Source organism: Accipiter gentilis, chromosome 9 (genome assembly GCF_929443795.1).
Source record: "Accipiter gentilis chromosome 9, bAccGen1.1, whole genome shotgun sequence".
Lineage (NCBI taxonomy): Eukaryota > Metazoa > Chordata > Aves > Accipitriformes > Accipitridae > Astur > Astur gentilis.
In genome coordinates this window covers 819,569-829,352 of record NC_064888.1, presented here as the reverse complement: position 1 = coordinate 829,352, position 9,784 = coordinate 819,569, and the positions used below count along the sequence as shown (strand labels likewise).

The following is a 9,784-nucleotide window of genomic DNA, read 5'->3' as shown; positions in this document are numbered from 1 at the left end:
CGTCGCACGGGGGTGAGCGGGGTGAGCGGCCTCCCGCCTGCAAACGGGGTGCGAGCTCGAGGTTTCCCAATCTGGCCCCAGATGAGCTTTTTTTTTTTTGGATGGAAAATATGGGAGGGAGCCCGATCCCTGCGGAGTCCCAGGGCCCAAGGACCCCGTCGGTGACCGAAGTGACGCAGAGCTGAACCGTGATCGAGTTTCGTGTTATAACAAACAAATACTGGGCAATTTTATCATGTGGAATCCAAACTGAAACGAGAAAAAAAAAAAAAAAAAAAAAAGGAAAAGTTATGAAAATGGTGGGGTTTTCCCTCGGTAGGAAAACCGAACCTCATTTCCACCTCTGAAACCGTGTTTACTGGTGTCCCAGGGCTGCTTGACCCAGATCCTCAGCTCGGCGGCAGGGACGCGAGCCGGGGGGAGTGGGTACAGGCAGCCCCGACTGCGGGCAGGCGCCAGCGGGCAGCGGGGCTGCTCGTCGAGATGCTGACCCGCCAGTAGCACCAAACCCTTTTAGGAGCAGGAAGGCTCCCGGCCGAGGCACCAAATCCTTTCGGATGCGGCTCAGCTCTGCTCTAGTCCATCCAAACCATCCAAACCTCCCCTCCCTGATGCGACTGTGGGAGATGCCCCCGTCCCGCTCCCGGGATGCTGAGCTGAGTGGCAAATCCCATATTCCATCCCATTCCCGGCATTGCTGCTGACCCGCACGCTGTCCGACTGCAGCCCCAGCTCACCCCCCGCCCCTTCACACGCACGCCGAGGAAGAGAGAAGCTTCGTTAACCAGAGCAATAATTGTCCTTTATTAGGCTGAGCTCCCCACGGAGAACCCAGATTCCTGCGTATATTGCTTAGGACCATCAAAATGCATCCCCGCTCTTCCTCGGGACAGCGCGGCGGAGAGGAAGAGCGGGGAGCGGGCTCTCGGATAGTATAAGTTAAGAAGAAAAAGGAACATTCGTGGTGCCAGAGCATCAGCCGTTGCCTCCACACGTGGTTTTGCTCAGTTGGGCAGAGGCTTTTCGCAGATGTAGTAGCACTCATAGGTGCAGTAGACATCATTCCACTTCCCAGAGATCCAGATGTGGGCACAGTCTTCGTTGCCGCTGTTGTTGGGCTCGCCCTCCTTCCAAAATCTGGGCAGAGAAGGATCAAACTGAGAGAGGGCAGCAGGGGCAGGTAGCTGAGCGGAGCAGCTTTCCCCGGGGCCGGGAGAAGGGCAGGGACTAGCTAAATCTGTCCACTTTTAGGTGGTTTTAGATGCTAATTCTTGCCTCTGCTGCTGTGTTAGACCTCGTGTGAGCGCCCGTCCCAGGGCAGGGTGAAGAGAAACCGGTCTGCTGGCCGAACCAGGGGTGTGCGGGCAGGGAAGCTGCCTGCTGTTTTGGGGTGACGGGCACAAAACCGCAGGGCAGGCCAGCACTCACGTGAACGTGGTTTTATAGTCGGTCCCGTCGATCCATTCCCATTCCCCCTCCGCATTCTCGTCCGTGAGCCCGATCCAGAAACGTTCATTCCTTGTCCTGAACATGACAAAATTCTGCAGCGGGGAGAGGGATCAGGAGGGAAAAGCACCAGGAAACGGTTCCTCGAGCCGGCAAGCTCGGAGCAACCTCAGCTCCGCGTTCGCACCGCGGAGGAGCCGGAGAGGTACGGCTCTGCGCTTGGCTATTGATTTACAAGGTGGAGGTGCAGGATAGGTGCCGGTGCTGCGTCTAAGCATCCCGTACGTATAGAAGGCGAGTGCTGGATGCAGGCAGCGGGCAGGCAGAACAGGTTCTGCCTGCTCTCTGCTGGTTGATGCAAAGGATAACAGCACCAGCTCTCAGCTGCCCAGCGAGGTTGGGGCGTGCAGGATGGCAGCAGGGAACCAGGGAGATACTGGGGGGGGGGGGGAGGGGGTGTCTGCAGAAAGCCGGGGCTATGGGCAGGATTTGGGCAAGCCTGGGCTTTCCTGCCTCGAGCTGAGGTCTTTACCTGCTTGGCGTAGCTGTTAATGATAGCCAACTGCGAGTGCATCTCTTCACACTGAGCCTTTGCCTTGTACCAGCTCATTCTGGTTAGGGAGAAGTAGTAACATTTTCCATTAAAGTATTCCCATTCCCTGGAGCTGGGTCCGCAGGGAAACACTGGTGAAAGAAGGATGGGGGGGGGGGGGGGGGAAGGGAAGTCAGGCAGTTGAGCCGGTCTTCGCCAGGCTCGTCCCAGCAAGGGGGTTTTCCCAGCAGCACACCAGTGCCAAACTGGTACGGGCACAACGGCACGGCCCCGAAGCTGGCTGTATATTGGATTGCCGCGAAGGTGGCAACTAGCACCCAAAAAGGCCTTTATTAAAGGGGAAAAATTGTTCCTTCTGAAATATAAAAGCATTTGCTGCTGGCAGAGCAGCAAACCCCGAAGGGGACGGATGCCCTGCACTGCCTCAGCGAAGCGATCCAGAGCAGGAAGACTTTGGGGACAATTTAGGGAAACTTCAGAGGGGGAGAAAAGCTGGTGGGTTTGGGCAGCAGCCAGCACTTACGGAGAAAATCCCTGTCAGAAAAATTCTGTTTCCGTTCCGGCTGCACCTCGTTGAGTTTAGAAGAAATGGCTGAAACTGTGAGAGAGAGAGACAGAGAGATGTTGGGTTATCGGTTGTGTTGCTATCCAGGAGCCGACTGCCTGCAAGCACCTCATCCCTGCAAGCCTAAAGACGTGTCTTAATTTTCCAGCAGCCTACGGGGCAAAGAAATCCCAGGAAATTTAAAATATGGGCTTATAGCTTGGATTAGCCGGAGATGGTGGCGTGGACATCAGCGGCCACTACGTGGGACAGTTCGGGAGCTACTCTGGTTACTCTGTCTTGTGGAATTAGGAACTACAGACTCCTCTAAGCGCATGAGTGTGCACTTAGACCTCATGTATCTCGCGGTCCTACCTGCCTAATTAATTAGTTCAAAGATGTCCCAGTACCTCTGGAGAGCGACACAGCAAACAGGGTGATGATCAGCACAAAGAAGAGGCCCAATAGCAAGTATACCGTGAAAAAAGATTTCAGCCTCAGCGGGAAGAAGTTTCTGTCTTTAAAACAAAACAAAAGAGATGTGAAAATATTCCCCTCGGATCATCGGGATTTTTTCATAGCTTTTCTGGTTCCATTTATAGAAGGGTTAACAAATAGCCTGGAATAGTTAACTATTTGCTACAGAAGCCAGAATTGTGGTGATAATTCCTGTTCTGACCCACCTGGGGGGCTGAAAGGACCCCAAAAGAGATGGCTGTCACGCAGTGCATTGTGTTAGCACTGGAGTGGCCTTGCTAAAGGTCAGGGCAGGTGATCTCAGGTACCACATAAGCAAAATAAAAAGAAATTACAAGCTTACACCACGTATTTTGGGCTGTGAGATGTTTCTAGACCCTCCTGGCTGTCTAGTAGCCCTTTTCCAAAGGGCAACAGTTCCCTAAGTGACAGTCCCCGGTCTGGGCGGGCTCTTTGCTGTCCCTAGTTGGCATCGGGTGCCCTTTTCGGAGGGGTTCAACCTTAGAAACACCCTTGGTTTCCAAGATTCAACCTTGGAAGGTTTGCAAGGGTGCTGGGCCACTCGGTTTGGGGAGCTCGACTTAGGAAAGCTCCAGGAAAAGCCAAATTTTGCTCTGGTCCGGCGCATTTCCAAGGCTGAACCTTCTCAGGTGTTGTTGGTTGGGCACCACCACCTTCACACCACCAAGAGATCTTCATCTCAGGGACGGCCCACACCTGCAGCAATGTCCCTTTCCCTCATCTTCCTCCTGAACCGCAATCCCAGGGACAAGCTCGTCAGGGTGGGGGTCCCTATCCCAACCAATCAACCCCATTAGAGCTGATGAGCCAAGTTGCCTAAGCAGAGGAGGAAGGAGGGCACGGAGCGTCCTCTCCCTCCAAACCCAAGCACGCTGGTGAGGAAAGACCACGCTACGAGATATGGTCTCATTACCCTCTTTGCTCGCACCCAGCTCCTCGAGGTGGTGGGTTGAAGGGCTGGCGTAGCTGAATTTTACCTTTAAAAACGCGCAGATCATCGTGAAGGTGTTCCTCGTCCATCCTGGTAAGCTGTGGCTGGGAGGGGACGGGGGGAATGAAGCTTAGGACCAAGTAAGCAGAAGCTTTTTCACCAGGCTTTCTGGAGTAGAGAACCTGCAATACTGCCAGGGATGTTCAGTCCAATGGTTGTAATTTAACCTTCCAGGCTGCGTCCTATTTGTTTGTCCTCTCAAAATAGCAGCTTGGATTGTGTCCACTTCCAATAATTCAGCTGTCTGGAGGTTTTTCCTCCAGCCAAGCTGGGTGCCCTTTTTATTTGTAACTCTCTCCATCCCTTTGGAGTTAAAAAAAAGGGGGAAATTCTCAAGTTTCTGAAGGCGTTTCCTCCGAGTGTAAGTGAATGAACAGACCGCTTTGGAAACAAGCGGGTCTGGAAAATAGAAAATGGTCTTTGGTTTGGAAACTAAAACTGAAGGCACAAGCGATGCCCCAACAGATGCCCTCGCCTGAGAAAATAAAACTGATCTGGGTCTGATAAGGCAGCTGGATGAGTGTGCCGTATAAATCTATGTGTGATGGGAGCAGCTTGCTCCTCGCAGCCCTGAGAGGACACGGAGAGCTGTTTCACGCGCTGGCTTCGCTGAGGATTTAGCTGGCTCTCTGTTTATTCTGTATTTTTAAAACAGTTGGGCGCTGTACATAAAGACAGCAGTTAAGGTGGGGCTGGGGGAAGAACTGTTCAAGTTAAAGGTTGGCGAAAGATGAAATGGAGATAAACAGTAGAAACCCCCTGAATTTGGAAATTAGAAGCAGTAAGGGTCTAGAACAGCCCTCCAGGAGCTTCGGTACATGTGCTAGGAGGCCGAGCTGCTCTTCTACCGGGGCAGAAACAGAACTGATGATTCGAAAAGACCCTTTCAGTCCTTTATTCCTATAATTTGCCCATGGTCATCTGATATTTACAGCTCCCCTCCCACTTCCAAACCTGAAAAGCCCACTTTGCGTCACATAAACTTGTAATTGCTGTTCCATGCTATTCCACGTTTAGCAATTATGCGCTCTGCAGAGATGATGGAAAACTGGCAAGTTGGGACCGTCGGATATTAAATTACGTTGTTTGGAGCGCTGTGCCGTCAGGCTTGCAAACATCCCACTGCAAACATTGAGAGAACATTTAGGTTCTCACCGCATCGAGCTGCGCCTTGACTGACTGACGGATTTTTTTACTGGTTTTAATTTTCCCTTTTGCTGTTTTACCTTCGTGCTCCGAGCCCAGAGAGGGCTGGGACAGAGAGTGCTTGAAGTTTTAATAACGCTAATTACTCCAGCATCAATCTCCGGGACTGTGATAAACATGTAGCAGTAGTTATTAAGCCAGCAGCCTTGGGATGCTTTCCAAAGCAGAGCTGGGGCATTTAGCTCTTGTTTATTTGCCCCAAAGCTACACTGAGATTGTGTATAAAAACAAAAAGCAGGCCAGGGCACAAAGACTGGTTGTTAACGAGACACACAGCAACGAGGATTTCATCACGGGGAGCGGGGGGGGGGGGGTCACTGCCATCCAGGTCTGTCTGAAAGTGAACTGCTTATTGCGTAAACTGAATGGAGGGCAGGTGTTGTGTGGGGTGAAGAGAGCTGTATCTCGAGGCAGAGCCCAGAAAAGGCTCCGCTGAGACTCTAATTCTCCTACTGTGCTTCCTAGGGGAATTCTCTTGCCCTAAGGGAGGTAAAAAAACCCCTCAATAAGCAACTGTGGGGAAATATCAGTTCACATCCTGGTCAGTCTGGCTCAGGGAGGACGTGAACAACGTAGGAGAATCTCTCGGGAAGGGGATCGGGGTGTTAAGAGGATCCAGGACTTGGATGTTGGTTTGAGCTCTTTGTAATTCCACGTGTTTCCCTGCCGTAAGGGGAAAAAAAAAGCTTTGCTAGGACTGAAGGGCTGGCTAAATCGGGAGACAAATAGGTGGGTCTCTCTGAGGGACTCCAGTGCCAAGCTCTGGGTGGCCACAGCCTGGCTAACGTCCTGACTCGATGACCCCCACTTGTACCTTCGTCCCAGGACAGCAGCTCTTCAGCTGTTAACGCCCAAGGACACCGCTCAGTGTCAAAAGCTGCCCGACTTCTTTATTTTAACAAAAACATTAGTTCAGTTAAAACACTGTAGCTTGAGAAAACATAATACAAAAGCATTTTTATTTAATAAATACGGTATTTGATTTAAAAACATCCTTAGGATAGCAACGTCACAACGCTCGGTGTCAGTTATCTGGTGTTACGACATTGCAGGGAGGAGGAGAATGCGGATAATAAAAGGGGATGAGGAAACGTGGCTGCTCCCAGCAAAACCCAGAGGTAACGGCAGCCCCTGGCGATCCCCAAGAGCACGTGCCAGCCCGATCACTGCGCAAATGGGACGTGTGGCTCTTGGGACCAGGCGTTCAGGAAGCCCCGCAACCAAAACCCTTCTGAGGAGTAACTCGAACTGAATTTGAAGAAAAGTAGAAGCAAGACGATGTCCTGGGCTGAAAACACTCGCTGTCTGGGCAGATGGCCTGAGCTCTTCCAAGAAAGCTCCAGCAGCTCTGGCACACGTCGCTGAGGTATTTCTTTCCTGGCAGAGTTTGGAGTCTACGTGCAGGGTGGTTAAGCAATCTGGAGTTAGATATTAACTGGAAGTCCGGGGTTTGGGCTGCCGGCTTGTTTTTCAGTGGCAGGAGGGCGCCTCACTTTGCTCCTTGAATTCTGTGCTCGTTAAGCTGCTGCCTGATGTTTGGCGGTGGGGGAAGAGGAGCAGACAGAGGTTAAACTTGTAATCTCAGCCAGTCTTTGGTCAGCTCATCAGTCGGGTTCACAAAAGCTGGGTGCTCCCTGGCTTTCCTATTCCCCCCGATTCATGGAAAAGGGGGGGGATCCTACCAAAACCAAATTCCCGACAAACCATTTTACACGACACGCTTTCCATTTTTGCCCCAGTGTAAATTCTGTCCCAAAAATACATCCAGCAGTTCCCAGGCAAACAGGCTTTTTCCAAAAAGGAGCACTTTGGGCGTAGTGACAAATGGCAAAAGCCCTGCTGCTTCAGGCTGTGCATCAAGGAGTAAGTGAGAAGCTACAGTGGGGCAAACTCGCCTGAATTTTATCAATTACTTCGTCTTCAAAGCGAGCCCCACCTAATTTGAGGTTCCTCACCTGGGGCAGCGCTTGGCACAAAGCAATAACAGCACCCGGGGAAATCTTATCGCAAACGTCAAGGCAGAGCGTCTCCAGGCGCTGCAGGCTTGCTAAACAAGCCAGACCCGCGTTCGTCAGGGAGTAAGTGTCGCTGATCTCCAGAAACCGGAGATGTTTCATGTGGCGCCCGATGAAGCCCACGGCAGAGTCGCCAATGACGCAGTGACGCAGCACGAGGTGTTCCAGCTCCTCCAGGTGCGGAGCCGCTCTCTGAATCCCCATATCTGTTACGCGGTAGGTGCCACAAAGGCTCAGAGTCTTCAGGCTGCTCTGGGAGGAGACATTCAACAGATGACGATCGGAAAAGGCAGGGACATTGCGGATAACGAGATGCTGCAGCTGGGGCAGGGCCCTCGCAGTGGAGCCGCAGAACCAGGCAGCGGGGATTTCACAGTGACTCAGCTCCAGTGCCGTAAGGGAAGGGGGGATGTTCTCGTAGGGAATGGGGCGGAGGTCTGTCTCTGTCAGGCACAGCCGGTGGAGCTGGGGACATCGCTTCCCGAGGGCGGCCAGCAGTGCCGGGGAGAGGATCCGCCTCTTGCTGCTGGAGTGGAGCGCGCCCCGTACTCGCAGCGTCTGCAGGCTGTCGCGGAGACGCTGCCGGACCAGGTGCCAAAGGGTCTGGGAGCTGATCTGGGGGTGAGAACAAAAAGGGCCTGTTCCCACGGAGTGGGGGCACCCCTGCCTGCAGCAAGACGACTTCCCCCCCAATCTCAGCCCCCTGCCCACAGTGGGGCGATTCCCCCCCCCCCCCCTTATTTCAGCCCCCTGCCTGCAGTTGGGTGATTCCTGCTTCCCCCCCAGCTCCTGCCTTTAGTGCGGTGATTCCCCTGCACCCATCTCAGCCCCCTGCCCACAGTGAGGTGATTCCTCCTCCCCCCTTATTTCAGCCCCCTGCCTGCAGTGGGATGACCCCTTCCCCTCCATTTCAGTCCCCTGTCCGCAGTGGGGCGATTCCTAAGCCCACCCCAGCCCCCTGCCCGTAGTGGGGTGATTTCCCCCCCCCCCCCGCCGCCGCCGCCGCCGCCGCCACTCGGTGCGGGAAGGCGGCCAGGCGGTCCGTACCCGGTGTGGACTCAAATCCACATGTCTCCAGACCGTCCGGTCCAGCGCCAGCCTCTGCCACCGCCGGCAGACCCTGAGGAGAGGCGGGAAACGATCGGAACCGGGAACCGGGCCGGTCCCGGTATCACTCCGGCTGAGGGGGGTTTTGGGGGGGGGGGGGTCCCCACCTGGCCGCCCGCAGCCTCTCCCGCAACGGTAGCAATGCCAGAACCTGCAGTAACACCGAATCGGGTAACACCGGCAATTCCGGATTAGGCGCCGCCATCTTGACCCTTCCCGACACTTAAGGCGGTGTCACTTCCGCTTCCGGCTTTAAGCTTCCGGATCCGGCGCGGTAAGGACTGTGGCGGAGTGACGCAGAGCTTGGTGGGTACGGGGGGGGGGCTGGCTCGGGGGGCTCCGGTGGGGTTAGAACTCCCCTGTTTAACCCTTTTCTTTACCGACAACTCCTTCCCGGTGCTTCTTTCCCCTTCCCGCTACCTCTCCGCTTCTCCCCGTTAACCCCCGGTCTGTTTTGTGCGTCCCTCCCCGTTAACCCCCTCTCATCCCTCAGGCAGCCATGATCGAAGTCGTCTGCAACGACCGTCTGGGCAAGAAAGTACGAGTAAAATGCAAGTATCCCCGGGAACCGGTTGAAGAGGGGGGGTTGGTTGGGGACCGGGGGGGGGGGGGAGGCTTTTCCCGGGTTCTCGCTCGCTTTTTCCTTAACGGTTCCGCCAGCACCGAGGATTCTATCCGCGACCTGAAGAAGCTGATCGCGGCACAGACCGGGACTCGCTGGGACAAAATTGTGCTCAAGAAATGGTAAGTAGAACCGGGGCGGGGGGTAGAAGAAGGCCCTGAACCGGGATGTCGGGGGGGTGGGGGTGGGACCGATGGCCCCGGAGCGGCCGTCAGTCGTCCTTCCCTCCCCCCTCCCCCCCCCAGTCCCGGGCCGGTGGAGACGGTACCGACCGCCTGATATCTGTGTTTTTCGTCCCCGCAGGTACACCATCTTTAAGGATCACGTCACGCTGGGCGACTGTATCCTTCTCCGGGCGGGTGTTTTATTGGGGGGGGGGGGGGGGGAGGGGCGGGAAACTTGAGGCTGGATGCCCCCCCTCTCCTTTTTTTCTTCCTTAACTCCATCCTCCAGATGAGATCCACGATGGCATGAACCTGGAGCTCTACTACCAGTAACGGCTCCTGTTCCTTCCCCGCTTCGTCCCAGTGTTTTCCATGGGATTCCCCCCCCCCACCCCCCATCTCTGCCCCGGTATGGCTGAGCTGGAGCCCTGTTTTGAGACTTTAAACGTGCTGTAGCTGCCCTGGAGTGTTTAAGTGGTTTATAATAAATGTGTTTCTCCGAGTTTTTGGTTGTTGTGTGGCTACGGCGGGGGCGGGGGGGGGGGGCGGCGGGCGGCGGGGACGGGCAGCAGACCGTGGGATGCTGTACGCGGTCCTGCTACTTTTGTCCGCCCGCGGCCACCGTCCGGCTCCCGCGT

The 9,784-nt window shown here is 54.8% G+C and overlaps 3 protein-coding genes across 4 annotated transcripts; 1 reads left to right on the top strand and 2 right to left on the bottom strand.

Moving 5' to 3' along the window:
- Positions 1-780: 780 nt before the first annotated feature.
- LOC126043186 (hepatic lectin-like) lies at positions 781-4,180 on the bottom strand. The gene is made up of 6 exons (XM_049811208.1): positions 4,019-4,180; positions 2,954-3,061; positions 2,523-2,597; positions 1,979-2,130; positions 1,429-1,541; positions 781-1,137 (listed from the first exon to the last, which is right to left on the bottom strand). The coding sequence occupies exons 1-6, from the start codon at positions 4,059-4,061 to the stop codon at positions 1,005-1,007; spliced, it is 624 nt and encodes a 207-aa protein (XP_049667165.1). The 5' UTR covers positions 4,062-4,180; the 3' UTR covers positions 781-1,004.
- A 1,989-nt stretch (positions 4,181-6,169) lies between these two features.
- On the bottom strand, positions 6,170-8,604 carry FBXL12 (F-box and leucine rich repeat protein 12). 2 transcript variants are annotated; one of them, XM_049811207.1, is made up of 4 exons: positions 8,468-8,604; positions 8,301-8,373; positions 7,194-7,868; positions 6,170-6,767 (listed from the first exon to the last, which is right to left on the bottom strand). In XM_049811207.1, exons 1-4 carry the CDS (start codon positions 8,563-8,565, stop codon positions 6,756-6,758), a joined length of 858 nt encoding a protein of 285 aa, XP_049667164.1. In that variant the 5' UTR covers positions 8,566-8,604; the 3' UTR covers positions 6,170-6,755. The 2 variants fall into 2 exon arrangements, with proteins under 2 accessions (XP_049667164.1, XP_049667163.1); XM_049811206.1 differs by having other exon boundaries at positions 6,170-7,868.
- Positions 8,605-9,648, top strand: UBL5 (ubiquitin like 5). Its single transcript, XM_049811211.1, has 5 exons — positions 8,605-8,666; positions 8,854-8,915; positions 9,021-9,104; positions 9,286-9,323; positions 9,436-9,648. The coding sequence occupies exons 2-5, from the start codon at positions 8,860-8,862 to the stop codon at positions 9,477-9,479; spliced, it is 222 nt and encodes a 73-aa protein (XP_049667168.1). The 5' UTR covers positions 8,605-8,666; positions 8,854-8,859; the 3' UTR covers positions 9,480-9,648.
- Positions 9,649-9,784: the final 136 nt, after the last annotated feature.

Excerpts from the sequence above, each read along its gene's own strand:
- LOC126043186 (XM_049811208.1), bottom strand. The coding sequence starts at position 4,061 with ATGGACGAGGAACACCTTCACGATGATCTGCGCGTTTTTAAAG. Across the intron at positions 2,598-2,953 it reads TGCTGTGTCGCTCTCCAGAG|TTTCAGCCATTTCTTCTAAA; the intron begins GTACTGGGACAT and ends TCTCTCTCACAG. Across the intron at positions 1,138-1,428 it reads GACTATAAAACCACGTTCAC|ATTTTGGAAGGAGGGCGAGC; the intron begins GTGAGTGCTGGC and ends TTCTCTGCCCAG.
- FBXL12 (XM_049811206.1), bottom strand. The coding sequence starts at position 8,565 with ATGGCGGCGCCTAATCCGGAATTGCCGGTGTTACCCGATTCGGTGTTA. Across the intron at positions 8,374-8,467 it reads GAGAGGCTGCGGGCGGCCAG|GGTCTGCCGGCGGTGGCAGA; the intron begins GTGGGGACCCCC and ends GCCTCTCCTCAG. Across the intron at positions 7,869-8,300 it reads TGGATTTGAGTCCACACCGG|ATCAGCTCCCAGACCCTTTG; the intron begins GTACGGACCGCC and ends TCTCACCCCCAG.
- UBL5 (XM_049811211.1), top strand. The coding sequence starts at position 8,860 with ATGATCGAAGTCGTCTGCAACGACCGTCTGGGCAAGAAAGTACGAGTA. Across the intron at positions 8,916-9,020 it reads AAAGTACGAGTAAAATGCAA|CACCGAGGATTCTATCCGCG; the intron begins GTATCCCCGGGA and ends CGGTTCCGCCAG. Across the intron at positions 9,105-9,285 it reads AAAATTGTGCTCAAGAAATG|GTACACCATCTTTAAGGATC; the intron begins GTAAGTAGAACC and ends TCGTCCCCGCAG.